The following is a 23,233-nucleotide window of genomic DNA, read 5'->3' on the forward strand; positions in this document are numbered from 1 at the left end:
ATTGACATTTACATTACAGAACCAGCTAACTCTAAACTTATGTACTGTAAGTTGGTCAATGTGTTCTGTCTGTGAAGCTCCAGCGCTGTAGCCGACCGTACACGTTATCCTTTCAGAATTATTAACCCAGTGCATTCTGAGAATTGTGGTCCTATTTTTTTTCATGCGCATCACTTTGCAGAGTATGTATTTTAATTCCACAGTCAAAATACCTCCCACTGCTGACCGTAAGAAGGGATATAATCTCCTAATATAAATTTTTTTTATTATTTATTTTTAAAAAAATTAATTTTTTTAGGTGGGTAATCAATAGAAATCAAACAAAATAAAACATGGAAAAGAAAATAAGATGATACCTTTTTTATTGGACATAACTTAATACACTTCTTGATTAGCTTTCGAAGGTTGCCCTTCTTCCTCAGATCGGAACGTAAGACCTTTGAAGTCAGAATGATTGAATATTTTAACACCCAACAGAAAGGACTTAACAAGGACCTGGGGTTCCTAGCCCATTATAAACCATAAAGCTGTATGTCTCTGTTGATCACCCCACCCCTCACCTATCCACACCCACCCTGTTAGAATATCAATGATATGCTTTGATGTCCCCATGCATACCTCCGACCCACCCCCATCCTCCCACCCTGTCAGACTGTCATAGTAATGCTTGAATGTTTTCACTTATATACACTGTCAGCTAGCACATTTGCTTATTTCCGATCTGACGAAGAAGGGCAACCTTCGAAAGCTAATCAAGAAATGTATTAAGTTATGTCCAATAAAAAAGGTATCATCTTATTTTCTTTTCCATGTTTTATTTTGTTTGATTTCTATTGATAACCTTAAGAGTGGACTAACACGGCTACCACACTCCTCTACTTTAGGTGGGTAAAAAATGCCTCAAAGTGCCTGGATACACCAGTTCACAAACAGTAGACGATCCCGTTGACCAATCTCTCGGTCTTAAAAGGATCTGATCTTTATCATCGGCAGAAAAAAACCCCAAACAAACTGATGCCACAGTATAGGTTGATACTCAGTACGAAATAATCATTAATATGTGCTATGGTCAACTGATGAATATAAAAGCACTCATCTCTCCTTATTCCCTTGTTGACATCTTTGCCAGAGATTATATCCCTTCTTACAGTCAGCAGTGGGAGGTATTTTGATTGTGATTTAGTGTTCTGCTACTTCCACCACCACTCCATATTATTTTTAATTCCACAGGGCAGGCTGAGCCCGTTCTGGTTGTACCCTGCTATTGCATACAGGGAAATGTAGTCCTCAACTCTCTTCAGGAGGTCAGAACTACATCTACCTGCATGCACTGGCACAACAAATAAGGACCGGCTCAGCCTGTCCCTCTTGACCGGGCGTTATACAGTTCCCCTGCCGTTCTACAAGGCCATCTATGCTACGGGACAGAATGCCCGCTCCTCCAGTTTAATATTTGAAAGGTATTAATCCATAAACAAATGTTTTCCAAAGACAGGAAGGCGGTAGAACTAGAGGGCATGAATTGAGGTTGAAAGGGGGCAGACTCAGGACTAATGTCAGGAAGTATTTTTTCACAGAGAGGGTGGTGGAGACCTGGAATGCCCTCCTGCGGGAGGTGGTGGAGATGAAAATGGTAATGGAATTCAAACATGCATGGGATAAACACAAAGGAATCCTGTTTAGAAGGAATGGATCTATGGAATCTTAGCGGAGATTGGGTGGCAACGCTGGTAACTGGGAAGCAAAACTAGTGCTGGGCAGATTTCTACAGTCTGTGTTCTGATCGTGACTGAATAGATAGGGATGGGCTGGAGGGTAAATTTTAAGGGGCTTCCACGTTAGCTTCAGAACTTTTAGTACAAGAACAGTGCTGGGCAGACTTCTATGGTCTGTGCCCTGAGAATAGTAAGGACAAATCAAACTTGGGTATACATATAAAGTATCACATACCATGTAAAATGAGTTTATCTTGGGCAGACTGGATGGACCTTACAGGTCCTTATCTGCCATCATTTACTATTTCCTGCACTTGTGGGCTTTTAAGCCCCTGCTTCGCATCCTTCTTATCCTATCAGGGAGCCTGAATTTGGTGCAAAAAAGCTGCTTTATGGCCTTTTTCAGTAGTAGCTCAAGGTGAGTTACATTCAGGTACTCTGGCTATTTCTCTGTCCCAGGAGGGCTCACAATCTAAGTTTGTACCTGAGGCAATGGAGGGTTAAGTGACTTGCCCAAGGTCACAAGGAGCAGTAGCAGGATTTGAACCAGCCACCTCTGGATTGCAAGACTGGTGCTGTAACCACTAGGCCACTCCATACATGTATCAGTCATATTCCTCCCTCTTGTTTTCATTTTACTAGCGTGCCTAAAGTTTGGGCATGGGGGAGCTAGTTTTCTGCGCTGTTCTTGCACCATTGGATGCGCACTCCTGCCTCTAGCGCTGGTGTTTTGAGCATTGCACCCTCAAAAATCTTACTTGGCATGTAGTGCAACTACAAAGAAAGAGAAACTGACATGCATTTCCTCCTGTCCCATACAAAGACATTAGAAATGCACATTTTGCAAAAAGAGAAAAATAATATTTTTTAAAAACTTCCCATAAAGCATTGAACAACCCTCCCCCCCCCAAAAAAAAAACCTCTCTATCTAATCCTGGGAGAAACAGCAGAAAAGTATACTGTATCCTGTGACCAGGCTAGAAACATAATTTGACTATGGACAATTTGGATCAACATCAGAACCTGACCTATATATTGTCATGCTGATAAAACTTTCTCAGTCAGAATCTGGAATCAAAAAACAACTTAGCCTGTCTGTGGTTCCCCCAAGGGACTGAAGTCACCCAAAACGGAAACTGAAAAAGAAAAAGAAAAATTAGGTGAACCTTGGGCTATCGAGGTTACAATGGGATCCAATATCAGAGCTGTCATCACATAAGGGGGGAAAAAATGCCACTCCACAGGTTTGTTTGCTCTGCCTTCCTTGGCCCTCCTCTTCCTAATCAGAAGGTAACTGGAGCCTCCCCTTCACGCCCTTGCACTGATGGTGGGGGTCTGGGGGCAGAGGGGGACAGCAACCTGGACTCTGGTTTAATTTAGCTCCTGGCTGGAGGAGGCGACACAGATGTCCCCTTGATGCTGGGCTGTAGGGGAGACTTGGGGGGCAGTCAGTTCTCACCATGGGTAAAATAATCATTGCCTGCAGGGCCTCCAAGACGTCTCCACGGTTCCACTTTTTCAAGTACGTCGTGGGCTTGGTGGCACGCAAAAGAGTTTGGTACCTGACTGCGACTCTCGTTGCGTGTATCGCGACTGGGGTAAGTGTGGCTGCATGAGTTTATCTTTTATACACAGAGATATGTGCTAGGTTTATTTGATAAACTGACCATGGATATAGTATCCAAATGGTTAAAATATTTAAAACTAGTTTCAGATCACACATTTATCACTGTTTTCTGGGTGCTTGTGGCTGAAAAAGTACTGTACAATTTGATCAAAATATCTTAAAATCATTAGTGCCGTCGAACTACACATACAGTGCATTTTAAAATAATTTTTAAACACACATTTAAAGATATTTACAGATTTTTATCATAAATCTCTATCAAAACTTTTATAAAACTAGAGATGTTCACTCTAATTAAAATTCTGCATCACCCCACACTCATGCTCGAGCGATGCCCACTCAAAAAAAAGCCCAAATCCAAAGCTCAGAACATTGGGGCAAGCTGCGGACAGCGTGGTTCCATGCTGGAAGTCCAGGACCCGCTTCCGGAGCCACAGCACTGGCCACCAGCAATCACTGGAAGCCCAGACCCCAGATTAAAAATAAAAAAAGAATAACTCACCGGGTTACAGTACTTTTCCTAACATTGCCTGTACAGAGAAGCAGCCTGGATTTTACCTTCCTGTGTGAAAGGGTCTTTTGGATCAGTGTCTCTCTACCATCTGCAGCGGGCCTGGGACTTCTCAAAGGTTTTGCTTGGATGAGCTATAAGCAGGATGAATATTTTTTTAATTTCAATCTCACTTTGCCCTGTCCTTGAATTGCATTGGGGTTGAGGATGGAATGAAAGGGCGGAAAAGGTTACGTTAAGTTGTTTGATCTTGATGCACTGCGAGCAAAGCGGTTTAAAAATTCAAAATAATAAGAAATGGAAAGGACCTACAATGTATCAGAGGAAAGATGTATTAGGAACTACTGAACATTTGAATGTTTCAAGGGAAATATTTCCTTGCAAACACTTCAGGTCCCAACATTTTTTTGGTGGTGGTGGGGGAGGGGATTGTAGGGACGCCTTAAGTGGGGACCCAAGTGGTTGCCTGATTATTCACTCTCTAAGGTGCTGATGCTTACCATTCTGGGGGACACTGCTCCCTGTTGTTTCTGACTGGTGAGTGGGGGTTGTCAGCTGGCTTCAGATTTGCTAGGGTTGATCCAGTCCTGGACGTACCCCTTGCATTCCCTAAGAAAAGTAAGGCTGCACATGGCAATGGGCTTAAAGCCAGGATCAACTCTTGTCAGATGAAGCAGGAGCTAGCTGGCAAGCCCATTTGGAGCAGATCAAGTGGTGTTTCAGAGCTACCCAGTCCCAGGAGAGTGACCCTTTTGACCAGCCCTGCCTGGATTTGCACTTACATCCCGAAAAGCAGTGGGTATTTGTAGTCCCTGATTGTGTCCGTTGAAATCAGTACTGCAGGTCCATAATGCACCTGAAGGGGGTTGGTGCTCTGGCTATTTCTCTGTCCCAGGAGGGCTCACAATCTAAGTTTGTACCTGAGGCAATGGAGGGTTAAGTGACTTGTCCAAGATCACAAGGAGTTGCAGTGGGCTTTGAACTGGCCACCTCTGGATTGCAAAACCAGTGCTCTAACCACTAGGCCACTCCTCCACTCCACATTAAAAATCTCCCTCCTGGAATGGGTAGTTTGGCATCTGATAGACAGTAAGACTGGCTGGGATTAGCACTATCATTGCTTAATCTCCATTTAATGTAGCCTTTTTGTTAACAAAGGGAAACCACAAAGCCCTTTTTGGTTTGTTTCCACAGATAAGACCTTTCACAAAGACATACAAGGTCTAACAGTAACATAAAGAGACAGACTGACAGACAGATATACACAGCTTCCCTAGGCTGACAGCATTTGGAGTTTGTGTTTGGATTAAGCCTTATGAACACAGCAGCAGGAGGCTGCATAAGAGCTGGGAATGCTTCTGCTGGACTTTGGGTAAATTATTGACGGAAAGAACCCTTATCATGTGTCCGGGATCACTGTGTTTACCATAGCTGAAGGCCACCAAGGTACATCTGATTAGGTCCCACTGGTTAAGATGAGGTCTGGTCTCTGGTGTCTACAGCTAGCAAACCAGCCACTTCCTACAAAGTCAGAGAACCAAGTTCACTGAAGCAGAAATGCTGGTCGGAGCTTGAGATGCCAAGTTGCCCATTGCCAGGCTGGTGACTTTTTGTCCAGTCCTGGTTGTGAACTTACATCCCTGGTTTCGAGTGGAGGAGTGGCCTAGTGGTTAGGGTGGTGGACTTTGGTCCTGAGGAGCTGAGTTTGATTCCCACTTCAGGCACAGGCAGCTCCTTGTGACTCTGGGCAAGTCACTTAACCCTCCATTGCCCCATGTAAGCTGCACTGAGCCTGCCATGAGTGGGAAAGCGCAGGGTACAAATATAACAAAAATAAAATAGATACTATTGGAGATTCTACATGGAATGTTGCTATTCCACTAGCAACATTCCATGTAGAAGCCTGCGCGGCCACATTGGTGATCTGCAAGGGCCGACTTCTAGTGGAATAGCAACATTCCATGTAGAATCTCAAATAGTAGCAACAGTGGAGTAGTGGCCTAGTGGTTAGGGTGGTGGACTTTGGTCCTGAGGAACTGAGTTCAATTCCCACTTCAGGCACGGGCAGCTCCTTGTGACTCTGGGCAAGTCACTTAACCCTCCATTGCCCCATGTAAGCTGCATTGAGCCTGCCATGAGTGGGAAAGCACGGGGTACAAATGAAACAAAAAAAAAAACAACCTGGGAATTGTAGTGCACTGGTTGTGTCCATTGAAGCTGTGCAAATGGTCCCCTTTGTTTCTTTCTTGCTGGGGCAGAATAGATACTATTGAAAAGGTACCGACTCCTCAAATCAACTATATTTTTGATGATTCTATAGAACAAAGATAGAATCATCAAAATATAGTTGATTTGAGGAGTTGGTAAATTTTTTTCTGGAAAAATAGGGTACCTGGAATTGTTCTTAAAACTCTTAAAGCATCCAAAGAAACTTTCCTGACTTGTATACATACCACTGAGCCTCTTCGGCACATTATGGACTCTGTTGATTATTTATTTATTTATTTGTTGCATTTGTATCCCACATTTTCCCACCTATTTGCAGGCTCTCAATGTGGCTTACATTATGCCGTAATGGCGATCGCCATTTCCGGAACTGAGAAATACAAAGTGGTATTGCATTGAAGTTCATAGAAGATAGAGTAAAGTGAGTTAGACAGTCATGTCACTATGGTACAACCCTAAATTTCACATTGACCCTAATACTATTTACCGGTCTCTGTGGAACTCTTTTGGAATTTACTTACTGGATCATCTTATGCATAAACAACAATTTCATAACTTTGATGAGCTGTCTCTAAAGTACAAGTTGCCTTCTTTGCAGTATTTCAACTGGTTGCGGCTTACCCAGATACTACTACTACTACTTATCATTTCTATAGTGCTACTAGACGTACGCAGCACTGTACACTTGAACATGAAGAGACAGTCTGTGCTCGACAGAGCTTACAATCTAATTAGGACAGACAAACAGGACAAGTAAGGGATAAGGACAAAGAGTAGCAAGATTCCAAGCAGAATCCCAAAAAGTAGCAAGATTCCGGAATCCCACAGTAGCAAGATTCTGTGCGGAAGCCCTAAGAGTAGAAAGATTCTATGTGGAATCCCAAAGAGTAGCAAGATTCCGGAACCCCAAAGACTACTACTACCACTACTACTTATCATTTCTATAGCGCTACTAGACGTACGCAGCGCTGTACACTTGAACATGAAGAGACAGTCCGTGCTCGACAGAGCTTACAACCTAATTAGGACAGACAAACAAGAGATAAGGGAATATTAAAGTGAGGGTGATAAAATAAGGGTTCTGAACAAGTGAATAAGGGTTAGGAGTTAAAAGCAGCATCAAAAAGGTGGGCTTTTAGCTTAGATTTGAAGACGGCCAGAGATGGAGCTTGACTTACCGGCTCAGGAAGTCTATTCCAGGCAAATGGTGCAGCAAGATAAAAGGAACGGAGTCTGGAGTTAGCAGTGGAGTAGAAGGGTGCAGATAAGAGAGATTTACCCAGTGATGATATAGAGAAAGAAACGAGAGGTTTTAGCAGTCTGCTGAATATGTGCAGACAAGGAAAGGGAGGAGTCGAAGATGACCCCAAAATAAGGAAGGCACTCGCTGCGAGCAGGATTTGAACCTACGCAGGGATACCCCATTGGATTTCGAGTCCAACACCTTAACCACTCGGTCATCGCAGCCACATGGTCACAGCTGCTCAAAACAAGCTCAATAGAAATAAATACATTACATGACACATCTTCTATACATGCCCTTAATACAAAGCAGATGGCTGAAGGGAAAATTCTCAACTATCTACAAATCTATACATATTCTACATTCAGTTTAGACAATAGATTGAATTCCCGTTGGACTACAGGACTGAATTGAACATCAATCAATATCACGGGAACAATTTGGACCAGAATTTCCAGAAAAATAGTATTAAAAAGTTCTAAAAATAGAAAATGACTGAAAATTGAAAGTTTGAAATATCGGGCAGATTAGGATACAATTTATCAAAACACATATCATGTAATAACCCTGCTTGTAGCTTAACCTCTGTAATAGAATACCTCATGGAATAAATATGTTAAATTGTCTCTTGTTTCTTCCTTCCCCTTCCAGGTCCTGATCAGATTTTGGAACGCAGATCTTGAACCTAAGTTATTTTCCTGTTTTCCACTCAGGATGAATCGTTTGGAGAAAGTAACACCTGCTCCTCATTCCCCTACAGGAACACAACAACCCTGGCGTGATAGGAACTCATCTCCATGGCAGGACTCTGAGGAGGTGAAGACGCTGAAGGAGCTGATTGCATGGCCAGAACCCCAGGGCTCGCCGACTTTTAACTCATCCACGAGTCCTCAGAACTGTGATTATCGGATCCTGAAACCCAGAGCCAGCTATTTTGTCGGAGAGACCCTGGAGCTGCTGCTAACCGCAAGAGACCACCGGAACAGGCCGAAGAGTTATGGAGGAGATTTCTTCCTGGCCAAGCTCCATTCCCCGAGACTGAAAGCTGGTGTGACGGGGTCTGTGAAGGACCACCAGAACGGGACGTACACCGTCACCTTCCTGCTGCTGTGGCCTGGAGACGTGGAGGTCTCTATCCAGCTCATACACTCCAGTGAGGCTGTCCAGATCCTCAAAAGACTTAGAGACACCTACCCCGACAAGGTCTATTTTTATGGGTATTTCCGGAGAAATGGAACTGAAGAAAGGACAGAATGCAACTTGGATATCCCGCAGAAGCCAGTGTGTGAATACATCGACCCCGGGACTGGCGAGAGGTGGGTCTGTGTCAGACCAAAATGGCTTCCATGCAGCAGTTTGGTTTACCACTCCGCAGGAGGTGTCAGGAAGATCACATCCACAGAAGATGAAATGTTTCTAAATGGGTAATTTTCTAGAATACGTGTGTATGTGTGCACCCCTCCTCCTGCCATGCAGAGGGGTGGTTAAGAATTTCAATGAGCCATGCTGCTCATGCTTTTCCCATTTGTTATTTTTGTTATTTCATTAATTCCCAGCAAAATGTTTATTGTGGGAAGAGCTAGTTTAGATTTCCTCACCAAATCTGTGAGAGAACAGCAATGACAGAGGCCACTTGCCACATACAGAGTTACCAAATAGCACATATGCAAAAGCCCAGCTTCAGCCTCCCCTAGAAGCATTACACTAACCCATTAAGAAATTCTGTTGTATGCCATTTTTTAAAAAATCTAGCAAGACTCCTTGAAGGATGACATGTGAAGCGTCTGTTTACGCTTTCCAAAAATACTAGGACTGGGGGGCATGCAATGAAGCTACAATGTAGTCAATTTAAAACTAATCAGAGAAAAACTATCTTCACTCAATGTGTAATTAAACTCTGGAATTTGTTGCCAGAGAATATGGTAAAGGCAGTTAGCCTAGCAGAGTTTAAAAAAGGTTTGGGCGGCTTCCTGAAGGAAAAGTCCATAGACCATTATTAAATGGAGTTGGGGAAAATCCACTATTTCTGGGATAAGCAGTATAAAATGTTTTGTACTTTTTTGGGATCTTGCCAGGTATTTGTGACCTGGATTGGTCACTGTTGGAAACAGGATGCTGGGCTTGATGGACCTTTGGTCTGTTCCAGTATGGCAATACTTTTTTACTTATGTACTTGGGATTCTGAATGGAATGTTACTACTCTTTGGGGTTCTACATGGAATCTTGTTACTCTTTAGGATTCCAGAATCTTGCTATTGTTTGCAGTTCTACATGGAATCTTGCCAGGTATTTGTGACCTGGATTGGCCACTGTTGGAAACAGGATGCCGGACTTGATGGACCTTTGGTCTGTCCCAGTATGGCAATACTTGTGTTCTTATGACATTTTTCCACTTCTGACAGATCTTGAGCCATTTATTGGGGATGGGGACCAGGGGGAGGCACTTACCAAGAACTAAGGGGTGGCCCTTTCATAGTTTCAAAATACTTTGCAATTGCTTAAACATTTAGGTCCCTGTTTACAAAGGCGCGTTAATTCCTATGGGCTTCTACAACATTAGCGTATGCTAAAAATGCAAGCGTGCATTTGTAAACTGGGCCCCTAGTATGACCTTTGAAAATACATTAGTATAATGGGGTTTTTTTTAGGGGCTTTTTTACTGAGCTGCGTAAGCAGCTACACACGCCAGTTCTGAGTTACTGCTCGGCTACTGCATGGCCCTTGTGGTAATTTCATTCTTGGTGTGCATCCACTACGCACGTCCGAAAAATCATTTAAATTTTCTGGCGCACGTCAGCTACGCACGCCAAGTGGCATTTGATGCATTTAGGTCATTACCGCGTGAGACTTTACCGCGAGGTCAACGGCTGGCGGTAAGGTCTCAGACCCCAAATGGATGGGCGGCGATTTTCATTTTGCCACACGCCCATGTTCGGCAAAAATTTTAAAAAGGCATTTTATTTGCAGGTGTGCTGAAAAATGATTCTGCGTGCGCCCAAAAGACGCGTCTACCCTACCGCAGGCCATTTTTCAGTGCACCTTAGTAAAAGGACCCCTTAATTAATTCATCATTTGTGTTCAAAGTGTCCTCCTTCAACCTTGACACATTTACTAAGTCTTTGTAAAAAAGAAAAAAGGTCTTACAGTGCAATTGTTTTGCAAGTTCCATCCTGCTGAAAGCTAAAGCATTCGGAAATGTCTTGAATTTCAGGCAGAAGTTTCTGCTGCAGTAGGATGTTTTGGGGTTATTTGGAAAAACAATTGGGGGATGGGAGGGAGGGGCTGTCCCGTTTTTCCAGACACCGTGTATTATGCAATGAACATTTTAACCACAATCAGAACATGAAATTATATTTTGATTTAATTGGCACTCATGTTGTGCTTTAGGCCTTAAAAAGGTTCAAGGTGGATTAGAAGCTGAAAACATAGTGTCATCCATAGCAATGATTTCATAGCACTAAACATAATCCTTAAATTTATATTGTAACTTGATCTGTTACATCTCTCCAATAAGCGGAAAGAAGCACCAGGGAGCCTTCAAAAACGGGACACAATTTCTTTAATCATGTAACTTGAACATCATAAATGACCCGACACGGGCCGTGTTTCGGCGCACAGTGCCTTCGTCAGGGGTCAATAAAGTTGTGATTTCTAAGGAGCAGTGGGGTTTTGTCCTTTTGAGATGATCAAAGTATGAAGGGACTGCTTCGGCTCTATTCCGCTAAGCTACCAATCGTATTTTATTGGCACTAAGCGGGACAATCATCCAATTTGTCATCTCAAATGGTGGTGGACGCTTGGAATGCCCTCCTGCAGGAGGTGGTGGAGATGAAAACGGTAACGGAATTCAAACATGCGTGGGATGTGCATAAAGGAATCCTGTGCAGCAGGAATGGATCCTCAGAAGCTTAGCCGAAATTGGGTGGCGGAGCAGGTGGGGGAAGAGGTTGGTGGTTGGGAGGCGAGGATAGTGGAGGGCAGACTTATACGGTCCGTGCCAGAGCCGGTGATGGGAGGCGGGACTGGTGGTTGGGAGGCGGGAAATACTGCTGGGCAGACTTGTACGGTCTGTGCCAGAGCCAGTGGTGGGAGGCGGGGCTGGTGGTTGGGGGGCGGGGATAGTGCTGGGCAGACTTATACGGTCTGTGCCAGATCTGGTGGTGGGAGGCGGGACTGGTGGTTGGGAGGCGGGGATAGTGCTGGGCAGACTTAAACAGTCTGTGCCAGATCCGGTGGTGGGAGGCGGGACGGTGGTTGGGAGGCGGGGAATAGTGCTGGGCAGACTTATACGGTCTGTGCCAGATCCGGTGGTGGGAGGCGGGACTGGTGGTTGGGAGGCGGGAAATACTGCTGGGCAGACTTGTACGGTCTGTGCCCTGAAAAAGGCAAGTACAAATCAAGGTAAGGTATATACATACACATGAGTTTATCTTGTTGGGCAGACTGGATGGACCATGCAGGTCTTTTTCTGCCGTCAACTACTATGTTACTATGTTAAATGGACAAAGCTCCGCTGCTCCTTAGAAATCACAACTTTATTGACCTCTGACGAAGGCACTGTGCGCCGAAACACGGCCCGTGCTGGGTCATTTATGAAAGAACTGATGTTCAAGTTACATGATTAAAGAGATTTGTGTCCCGTTTTTGAAGGCTCCTGGTGCTTCTTTCTGCTGTTCGGACTTTGTTCAGTGCTTCGGGGACCCTCTCTGTGCTGTTCTGTGACATCTCTCCAATAAAACGATGCATTAGCGTAGCTTCAGCTCCTCACCTGGATCACCTTTAAAACAATTTCATTCCCTATCAGGATAAGCAAAATGCAGATCACGTTTCAAAATAGCGGGACTCCATTTATTTTTCTCTATAACAAACAAAGGACTGGTTGTACCTTAATAAAACTTGCTTCACAATTGCACCTATGATAAAGCTACAAAATGATCATCTCAGCTGACATTCATGTGTGCCTAGTACCACACAGGGGCGTAGCTATAGGGAGCCACGGGGGCGTGGGCCCCCTCAAATTTCATCCGGGCCCCTGGTTTGGCTGGTGGGGGTCCCCAACCCCCGCCAGCCGAAGCCTTCTTCAGCGCAGGTCTCTGGCGCAGCCGCGTTCCTGCCCCTGCTCTTCTTTCTTCTTGCTCCTCCTGTGCACGCTGACGCTCCTGTATGTGAAACTGAGAAGGAGCGTCAGCGTGAACGGGACAGGAGGAGCAAGAAGAGCAGGGCAGGAACGCGGCTGCGCCGGAGACGGCGCTGAAGAAGGCTTCGGCTGGCGGGGGTTGGGCACCCCCGCCAGTAAAGGTATTTGTTTGCGAGGCGAGGGGGGGTGCGAGGAGGTGGTGGTGGGGGAGGTGAGGCGAAGCGAGGCATGGCGGTGTGGGGGGGGGGGGCGGCACTCAAAATGTGCCTCCAATCTCGTGCTCTGGCCCCCTCCCACTGTAAGGTCTGGCTACGCCCCTGGTACCACATGGTCCATAGGTATAAAATAGGACAGGCAGCATTTACTGCTGGATTCTATATATTGTGTCAAGCATTCTGCGCTGAAATCTAAGCGTATTCCATAAAAACGCGCGTAACTTAATAGGCTTAACAAGTTAATCAGCGTTGATAACAGCACTTAACAAGCAATAATGAGCACTAATTGGCAATAATTAGAATTTACGTGCACAACTCGCTAAGCGTATTTAGTAATAAGCTGCGCCTGAATTCTAAAGCGGGGAAACGGGCGTTTTGTGGGCTTTCCAAAATTTACGTGCATTGTAATAGAGTATGACCCGGTGCATGTGAATCTACACGCAGGGATTTACTCCATGTTTTCGTTGGTGTAAATGGAGGGACATAGTTTTAGGTGCTGGGATATCAACTAAGCGTATTCTATATACCATACCTACATTTTATAGAATACGCTTAGGCGGAAATGTGTTCCGCACGGAAGCACCATATATGGGATCTGACCATTAGCACTTATGTGAGAGACAATATCAGAGCGGCTGAAATGCGGGGAACCTGGGAAAAGGAAGAAGCTTTATAAGGAGGTGCTGATGCCCCTCTTCAAGTCGTTGCTGAGGCCCTGCTTGGAGTATTGTGTTCAGTTTTAGAGGCCGTATTTTGCTAAAGATGTAAAAAGACTGGAAGCGGTGCAAAGAAAAGCTACAAAAATGGTATGGGATTTGTGTTGCAAACCATACGAGGAGAGACTTGCCGACCTGAACGTGTATACCTTGGAGGAAAGGAGAAACAGGGGTGACATGATACAGATGTTTAATATTTGAAAGGTATTAATCCGCAAACAAACCTTTTCAGGAAGGTGGTAGAACTAGAGGACATGAATTGAGGTTGAAGGGGGGCAGACTCAGGAGTAATGTCAGGAAGTATTTTTTCACGGAGAAGGTGGTGGATATGTGGAATGCCCCCTCCCGTGGGAAGTAGTGGAGATGAAAACGGTAATGGAATTCAAACATGCGTGGGATAAACACAAAGGAATCCTGTTTAGAAGGAATGGTTCTGCGGAATCTTAGCGGAGATTGGGTGGCGACGCTGGTAATTGGAAACAAAACGGGAGCTGGGCAGACTTCTACGGTCTATGCCCTGATTGTGACTGAATAGATAGGGATGGGCTTGAGTGTAAATTTTAAGGGGCTTCGATGTTAGCTTCAGAACATGGTCTGTGCCCTGAGAATGACAAGGACAAATCAAACTCGGGTATACATATAAAGTATCGCATACCATGTAAAATGAGTTTATCTTGTTGGGCAGACTGGATGGACCGTACAGGTCTTTATCTGCCGTCACTTACTATGTTACTATGGCCATTAGCGCATACTAACCAGAGGCATAGCTAGATGGGGTGTGAGGGGAGCAGGAAACCGGCCAAAGAGTCGGTTGGGCCGCTGGACGAAAATGGTGTTAAAGGGGCGATCAAGGAGGACAAAGCCGTAGCGGAGAAATTAAATGAATTCTTTGCTTCGGTCTTCACCGAGGAGGATTTGGGGGGGACACCGGTGCCGGAAAGAATATTTGAAGCGGGGGAGTCGGAGAAACTAAACAAATTCTCTGTAACCTTGGAGGATGTAATGGGTCAGTTCAGCAAGCTGAAGAGTAGTAAATCACCGGGACCTGATGGTATTCATCCCAGAGTATTAATAGAACTAAAAAATGAACTTGCGGAGCTACTGTTAGAAATATGCAATCTGTCCCTAAAATCGAGTGTAATACCGGAAGACTGGAGGGTAGCCAATGTTACTCCGATTTTTAAGAAAGGTTCCAGAGGAGATCCGGGAAATTATAGACCGGTGAGTCTGACGTCGGTGCCGGGCAAGATGGTGGAGGCTATTATTAAGAATAAAATTGCAGAGCATATACAAAAACATGGACTGATGAGACAAAGTCAGCACGGATTTAGTGAAGGGAAGTCTTGCCTCACCAATCTAATGCATTTTTTTGAGGGGGTAAGCAAACATGTGGACAATGGGGAGCCGGTTGATATTGTATATCTGGATTTTCAGAAGGCGTTTGACAAAGTGCCGCACGAAAGACTCCTGAAGAAATTGCAGAGTCATGGAATCGGAGGTAGGGTATTATTATGGATTAAGAACTGGTTGAAAGATAGGAAGCAGAGAGTAGGATTGCGTGGCCAGTATTCTCAGTGGAGGAGGGTAGTTAGTGGGGTCCCGCAGGGGTCTGTGCTGGGTCCGTTGCTTTTTAATGTATTTATAAATGACCTAGAGATGGGAATAACTAGTGAGGTAATTAAATTCGCCGATGACACAAAATTATTCAGGGTCGTCAAGTCGCAGGAGGAATGTGAACGATTACAGGAGGACCTTGCGAGACTGGGAGAATGGGCGTGCAAGTGGCAGATGAAGTTCAATGTTGACAAGTGCAAAGTGATGCATGTGGGTAAGAGGAACCCGAATTATAGCTACGTCTTGCAAGGTTCCGCGTTAGGAGTTACGGATCAAGAAAGGGATCTGGGTGTCGTCGTCGATGATACGCTGAAACCTTCTGCTCAGTGTGCTGCTGCGGCTAGGAAAGCGAATGGAATGTTGGGTGTTATTAAGAAGGGTATGGAGTCCAGGTGTGCGGATGTTATAATGCCGTTGTATCGCTCCATGGTGCGACCGCACCTGGAGTATTGTGTTCAGTACTGGTCTCCGTATCTCAAAAAAGATATAGTAGAATTGGAAAAGGTACAGCGAAGGGCAACGAAAATGATAGTGGGGATGGGACGACTTTCCTATGAAGAGAGGCTGAGAAGGCTAGGGCTTTTCAGCTTGGAGAAGAGACGGCTGAGGGGAGATATGATAGAAGTGTATAAAATAATGAGTGGAATGGATCGGGTGGATGTGAAGCGACTGTTCACGCTATCCAAAAATACTAGGACTAGAGGGCATGAGTTGAAGCTACAGTGTGGTAAATTTAAAACGAATCGGAGAAAATTCTTCTTCACCCAACGTGTAATTAGACTCTGGAATTCATTGCCGGAGAACGTGGTACGGGCGGTTAGCTTGACGGAGTTTAAAAAGGGGTTAGATAGATTCCTAAAGGACAAGTCCATAGACCGCTATTAAATGGACTGGAAAAATTCCTCATTTTTAGGTATAACTTGTCTGGAATGTTTTTACGTTTGGGGAGCGTGCCAGGTGCCCTTGACCTGGATTGGCCACTGTCGGTGACAGGATGCTGGGCTAGATGGACCTTTGGTCTTTCCCAGTATGGCACTACTTATGTACTTATGTACTTATGTACTTATGTACTTATAAACGGATTTTCAATTAAATGGTGGCTCTGCAGATTGGGCCTGCAGTCTCGTACCGGGACCTGTTTTCCAAAAGGTTTGCGCCCCCTGACTTCAAAACCTGCCTACGCTTCTGACGCTAACCGTTAGTACATAATTTAACTGGACATAACTTAACTCTTCTTCTTACGATTCCCCAATATGTCTGTCACACATGAACTTTACTTTACCACAACCTCACTTTGTATTAGTTATAACCGGTATTGGCGATCGCCTCTACGGTACTATGTAAGCCACACTGAGCCTGCAAATAGGTGGGAAAATGTGGGGTACAAATGTAACAAATAAAATGTAACAAATAAAAATTCAGACTCGTATTGAAAGTGTTTTTTTTCCTCCTTTGCCTCCTAACAGAACATTGACCCATCCGATAATCGAGGGACATCTCTCAGCTCTTCACGTCCTGGATAGGAACAGCACCAGGGGTAAGAGGCTTTTACAGACCTGCAAACACGGATGCTGACAAAAGCTGCTTGGTCTACCCAGTCTGGTCACTTCTTCCTGCCTGCTGTGTTGACCAGGGTCCAGTGGCATAGGAAGGGGGGGGGCGGGGGGGGGGGCAGTCCGCCCCGGGTGTACACCGCTGGGGGGTGTCGGCTCCGCGCTGGTGCACTGCCCTCTCTGCCCCGGAACAGGTTACTTCCTGTTCCGGGACAGAGAGAGCAGTGAACCGGCGTGGAGCCGGCACACCCCAGCAACGAGGTTGCGGGCAGATGAGACGGGGACGATGAGGGTGTTATCAACCGAAATAGAGAGAGGAGGTAGAGGAGAAGTGGGTTTGGGTGGGAAGACAAGAAGTTTGGTCTTGGCCATGTTCAGTTTTTGTTTAGGTTTTGTCACACCAGCCATTTAAGCTTATTCACATCTCCTTTTTTCTCTATCCTGTCCTTTCTCACTCTACCTAATTCTAATACCCACAAAGAAATATTGTAGACAGGACAGAAACGTTCTGTAAGGAAATCAAGGCATGCTAATATGAGTGTAACCTCCATCTTCAATGTATTTGCCCTCCTCAGGTGAACCGCGGCCTCTTGTCTGCACCCCTGGGCTGCCGATTCCAAATCCATCCGGATTCTATTTCAACGATGTCTGGATGTCCCGAGTCTGTACCGGCAAGAGGTTCCCCAACCCATCCGATATGAGACGCTGCCTGAGGGGGAAAATCGTGTACATGTTTGGGGATTCAACCCTACGGCAGTGGTGGGAGTACCTTGTGAATGTCATTTCCAGTAAGAGACATGTTGTTTCGCAGAGTGCACATTTCCTGGAGGGTCCGAATGTTCTCTCTCTCTCTCTCTCAAACTCTTCTCCCTGATTCTCTTTTCTCCACCCAGTTCCCTTTCTCTTCTCTTATTTTTCTTTGTTCACTTTCTCTGTTTTCCTCGTTCTCTTTCCTTAATTTATTTTTTTGCTTCTCTTTGCCTTTAGCTCATTCTTTCTTTGTTCTTCCTTTTCTCTTGCCTTCTCTTAGACAGACTTACTATTCATATATTTCAGGAGTCTTTGATGGGACTCCTTTTAGGTGGGTTTGGTTTGCATTAGATTTTGTGTCCTCATTGTCCCTCCAGACCAGTCCAGACACATGAGTATATGCTGTCTTGCCAGCAGATGGCGACTGAGAACCACTGGTTCGATGCCTTTCACCCTATGAAGGATCGTGTGCAGTCTACACCAACCAATAGTTCTCAGTATCTAGCAAGTGGGAGGTATCTGCTGGCAGGAGAGTATATACCCACACACCTGGGCTGGTCTGGAGGGACTCAAGGAAAGAAAATTTCTCCTTTTTACTTTATATTTTTATGATTGAATCATTATATTCTGAACAGTGTTAGGTGCCTTGGTTGGGTATTGAGTGGGTTAATTCCAAATTTAAATTCTGGTGGAATTGGAATTTGTAGATATTGATTATGACGTCTGTGGGTTAAAATTCTATTTATTCTCCTTCTCCGGCAAATTTTTCCCCCCAATCCTAAGTGTTTCTTGAGGCATTCAGATACACTCCCATTTCTCAACAGGCATAATCTCTATTGCTTTTCTCAAAGAGTTTGAAAATCAGTGCTAAAGTTGGACTGGTGGATCAATGACAGCCTGTGCACTGCACTCTTTGGGCTACATTCCTTGCTCAGGTTTCTCTGGGTTGGCTGGGCTGGGAATGCTGGGGAGGTAGGTAGTCATAGATATGGTGCAACAGTGACACCTTGTGGCTGGATTTAGGACCCTTGATTGCCTGGCTGCTGGCCAATCATTGTCATGTCAAGGGACCCGTTTACTCAGCCGCCCAGGTGCCTATGCACACCCAATGTGCGCCAAATTGGAGTTACCGCATGGCCCTTGCGGTAATTTCAATTTTGGCATGCGTCCGCTACGCGCATCTGAAAAATGTTTGTTATTTTTCTGGCACGCGGCAGCTACGTGCATCAAGTGGCATTTGACATGCGTAGACCATTACCGCCCGGTTAACGCGTGAGACCTTACAGCTAGGTCACTGGCTTGCAGTAAGGTCTCAGACCCAAAGTGGACGCGCGGCAATTTTCATTTTTGGCAAAAAAAGGCATTTTTTTTGTAGGTGCGCTAAAAAATAATTCTGCGTGCACCCAAAACACGCGTCTACACTACCGCATGCCATTTTTCAGCGCACCTTAGTAAAAGGACCCTTTAATGGGGGAGGGATCGCTGGGTAGGTGTGAAGGAAGTCTCTAGAGTCTAGTCCCAGTTCCAACAGAGCTGGAGGCCCAGAGAAGGAAACCGCTGGACCCTAAAAATAAAAGTGAATCAATGTAATTATTTCCTATACAGGAAAAAAAAAGCCAAACTGCTAAATGAGCAACTGTTCTTGGTCTTTGGAAGGGGGGAATTGAAGGTTTTTGTTTAGGGACTGGGCGGGCGCTCGGTGAGAATCTGAGGCTGGGGATGAGTACTGACAATCTTCCACCTCATTATGTTACAGCGCTGATACAGATTGATTTGCACGTTGAGCATAATTCGGGGCCCCTCCTGGCCACGGACTCCGAGGACAGTTATTTGCTGCAGTACAGAGCACATGGGAACCCACTGAGGATGCTGAAGTATTGGATGGCAGACCGTCACTACGTGGCGAACGACATCGATGCTATTGGAGGTGGTCCGGATTTGGTGATCGTCCTCAATCTCTGGGCTCACTTTGTCACTTACCCTGTGGACTTGTACATCCGCCGGCTTCAGAGCATCCGCAGGGCAGTGACGGATCTCCTGCAGAGGAGCCCTCAGACCACTGTTATCATCAAATCAGCCAACACGGGGTTCAGCATGCTGCACGGCAGTGACTGGCTGTCCCTCCAGCTGGACATTATCATGAGGAAGATGTTTTCTGGGCTCCCAGTGGCTGTCATTGACACATGGCAGATGACGTCCTGTCACTATCTGAAACAGGACCTTCATCCTGGGAGAGTCATTGTTCAGAACGAAATAGATTTGTTTCTCTCATATATCTGTCCCCACTGAGCTTTGCCTTACATTTGTGTGACTGTTGCATCCCTTGCACTGTGACGTGACTGCTCTCCTACGTTGATCTCTGTTTGCACCTCCTGCAGTGTGACTGCTGTCCTGGAGCAGTCTCTGCTTGAATCGCCTGCAGCATGACCACATTGCTGTGGTGGTCTGTGCCTGCACAGCCTGCACTGTGACTGCTCTCTTATGAAAGTCTCTGTTTGCATGTGCTGCTCTTTACGTCCTGACTGCTCTCCTATGGAAGTCTCTGTCTACATCATCTGCGATGTGACTGCTCTCCCGTAGCAGTCTCTGCTGCTCTGTAGCTCCTGAAATGTGACTGCTCTCTTATGAAAGTCTCTGTTTGCATCATCTGCAATGTTACTGCTTTTCTGTAGCAGTCTGTGCTGCTCTGTACGTCCCGACTGCTCTCCTATGGAAGTCTCTGTCTACATCATCTGCAATGTGACTGCTCTCCCGTAGCAGTCTGTGCTGCTCTGTACCTCTTGAAGTGAGACTGCTCTCCTATGAAAGCCTCTGCTTACAATATCTGCAATGTGACTGCTTTTCTGTAGCAGTCTCTGTACCTCCTGAAGTATGACTGCTCTCATATGGATGTGACTGCTCTCCCATAGCAGTCTCTGCTGCTCTGTACCTCCTGAAGTGTGACTGCTCTCTTATGGCAGCCTTTGCCTGCACCTCCTGCAGTACAACTGCTGTCCTGGAGCAGTCTCTGCTCGAATCACCTGCAGTGTGACTGCTCTCCTGAAGCGTCTTCTTGCCTTTTTACTGCCATGTGACTACCTCAACACCACCCAACCTACTAAAAATAAATTACAAATAAACAAGTGAAAAGTCCCATATAAGATGCTATCAAGTACAAAAAATAACAACAACAACAACAACAACAAAATCCCTCTACATATACATTACTACTGAAAACATTTTTTGAACTTCAACTATGACATCCATGCCTAATAAAACATTTGCCAAAATAATCACTGGTTCTGTTGTAATGTCTAATTTAAAGTCTTAACTACTACTACTACTACTACTACTATTAAACATTTCTATAGCGCTACTAGACTTACGCAGCGCTGTACAAATGAACATGAAAAGACAGTCCCTGCTCAACAGAGCTTACAATCTAAATTGGACAGACGAACAGACAGCTAGGGGTGGGGAAAGTGCAGTGGTAGGGGTGATAAGTGAGGGTGTTGAGTAAGAGAGTCATGGTTAGGAGTCGAAAGCAGTAGCAAAGAGGTGGGCTTTAAGCCTAGACTTGAAGACAGCCAGAGACTGAGCCTGACGTACCCGGCTCAGGGAGTCTATTCCAGGCATAGGGAGCAGCAAGATAGAAGGAACGGAGCCTGGAGTTAGCAGTGGGGGAGAAAGGGGATGACATGAGATATTTACCCAGCGAACGGAGTTCACGGGGAGGAGTGTAGGGAGAGATGAGAGCGACATGAGATATTTACCCAGCGAATGGAGTTCACGGGGAGGAGTGTAGGGAGAGATGAGAGCGGAAAGGTACTGAGGAGCTGCGGTGATTTAACCAGAGCTTACATTGTGATGTCATAATGCCTCAGTCCACCAATGCCTAAGAGCCAACCTCATCAGTGATGTCACAATGGCTTGACTGTCCTATACTTGGCTCATACTACTACTACTACTATTAAACATTTCTATAGCGCTACTAGATTTACGCAGCGCTGTACAAATGAACATGAAAAGACAGTCCCTGCTCAACAGAGCTTACAATCTAAATTGGACAGACGAACAGACAGCTAGGGGTGGGGAAAGTGCAGTGGTAGGGGTGATAAGTGAGGGTGTTGAGTAAGAGAGTCATGGTTAGGAGTCGAAAGCAGTAGCAAAGAGGTGGGCTTAACCCTTTTGTTTTCATTTTTCTTGTGCATCTTAATATAATGGGGGGGGGGGGGGGGGGGAAACTTTTCCTGGATGAAGAAACCATGAAAATAAATTGTCCAGCAGAGGCCAACTTTTTCACCATTCATCTGTGTAAGAGCACATAAAGAAGTGGCAGCTTGTATATCTGTGAATTAAATCGATTTCTTTCTTTTTGATTTTATATCCTCCTTTGCAAAGCTTCTCTCCTTGGTTTTTTTCCCATCCAGCTCTCATGACCTGTGTGGATACAGATGTTGTAGACTGAGGCTATGCAAATTACAGCCTGGTACAATCAACGGTGCTAAGCCACCTAGATTACTGCAATGCCATCTATGCCGGATGCAAAGAACAAATCGTTAAGAAACTCCAAACTGCCCAAAACACAGCAGCCAGACTCATATTTGGAAAAACGAAATACGAAAGCGCCAAACCCCTAAGAGAAAAACTACACCTGCTCCCACTAAAAGAATGAATTGCGTTCAAAATGTATTTATTTATATATTTATTTATGGCATTTATATCCCACATTATTCCCACCCACCCTAGCCCATAAAATCGTTCACGGCGAGGCCCCGGTCTATATGTCAGACCTCATAGACTTACCAACCAGGAACACAAAAAGGTCAACACGCTCATTCTTGAATCTCCACTACCCCAGTTGCAAAGGACTTAAATATAAGATTGACGCCGACCTTATGACCCTGAAGCAGGTGACGAAACGCTGGCCACCGTTGGTCGTGGTCGCGCTCAGTGCCAAACAATAAAGAAAAGATCGGACCCTTGGAAAGCTAAGTAGTTTTCAAGCTAAACTCCTTATAGACTTATATTCCGCATGAGAAGCAAAAATTAAAATAGAAAAAAAGAAAAAAAAAAGAAAAATTAAGTGCATGCAGGATATTGGACTGTTTAACAGCTCAGGGGTGTTTGCCAATGATGAAGCAGCCCAGCCCCCGTGAGCTCTGAATATATAGAGCCGGGGGCTTCTAGAGGCAACACCTCTTTAATTCAATGACTTATTCTGTGGCCAGGTTGTATGCCAGTTGTGCTTTTTCATATCTCCTTCATATCTGAGTTTGTTATATAGATAACGTAGTAAGAAGGAGATAGCCTTCAGAATTTACTTAAATATAAATCGACATATGCATCCAGCTTCTCCTACATAAGCACGCAACTATGGAACGCACTGCCAAACGTCATAAAAACAATGCACGACCTAACAATCTTCCGAAAATCACTAAAAAACCAACCTGTTCAAAAAGACATACCACCATGATCCATCCTAAATACTAGACAACGAATCTGTACCAAAATCAGACAAAAAACGAATTCTTTACACTTGACTGCTTCATTCACTCTTGTCACTAATGAACTCTAACGCACCACCACTCTATCTCTCATTCCGGAAACGAACTCTCTATAGTTGACTGCTTAATTTACTCTATCATTTATGAACTTTAATGCAACACCACTTTGTATTTCTCATCCCGGAAATGGCGATCGCCACTACGGCATAATGTAAGCCACATTGAGCCTGCAAATAGGTGGGAAAATGTGGGATACAAATGCAACAAATAAATAAATACATTATACAACCATATGCCACAAGGTGGCAGTATAACACAAAATAGAAAAAAATAAACTTTATTAAAAAAACAAAGTGATTAACATATATAATTAGAGAGAGGTTAGACAAATAAGACACGATTCAGGAACCATATATGGCGAGATGCAGAAAGTAAGCTTG

General features: G+C 44.9%; 1 protein-coding gene and 1 non-coding gene across 3 annotated transcripts; one reads left to right on the forward strand and one right to left on the reverse strand.

Annotated features, from left to right (window-relative positions):
- Positions 1 to 3,068: 3,068 nt before the first annotated feature.
- Positions 3,069 to 20,573, forward strand: LOC115457952 (NXPE family member 3-like). 2 transcript variants are annotated; one of them, XM_030187672.1, is made up of 5 exons: positions 3,069 to 3,313; positions 7,974 to 8,746; positions 16,471 to 16,541; positions 17,133 to 17,345; positions 19,064 to 20,573. In XM_030187672.1, the coding sequence occupies exons 1-5, from the start codon at positions 3,176 to 3,178 to the stop codon at positions 19,594 to 19,596; spliced, it is 1,728 nt and encodes a 575-aa protein (XP_030043532.1). In that variant the 5' UTR covers positions 3,069 to 3,175; the 3' UTR covers positions 19,597 to 20,573. The 2 variants fall into 2 exon arrangements, with proteins under 2 accessions (XP_030043532.1, XP_030043534.1); XM_030187674.1 differs by having other exon boundaries at positions 3,233 to 3,313; positions 8,036 to 8,746.
- TRNAS-CGA lies at positions 7,465 to 7,546 on the reverse strand. Its single transcript has one exon. It is a non-coding gene; the product is annotated as a tRNA-Ser (tRNA).
- Positions 20,574 to 23,233: the final 2,660 nt, after the last annotated feature.

The sequence above is a fragment of the Microcaecilia unicolor genome, chromosome 14 (genome assembly GCF_901765095.1).
Source record: "Microcaecilia unicolor chromosome 14, aMicUni1.1, whole genome shotgun sequence".
Lineage (NCBI taxonomy): Eukaryota > Metazoa > Chordata > Amphibia > Gymnophiona > Siphonopidae > Microcaecilia > Microcaecilia unicolor.

Bases quoted from the DNA above. Each gene is read 5' to 3' on its own strand.
- LOC115457952 (XM_030187672.1), top strand. From the start codon at position 3,176: ATGGGTAAAATAATCATTGCCTGCAGGGCCTCCAAGACGTCTCCACGG. The intron at 3,314-7,973 runs GTAAGTGTGGCT...TTCCCCTTCCAG, and splicing joins TTGCGTGTATCGCGACTGGG to GTCCTGATCAGATTTTGGAA. The intron at 17,346-19,063 runs GTAAGAGACATG...ATTATGTTACAG, and splicing joins CCTTGTGAATGTCATTTCCA to CGCTGATACAGATTGATTTG.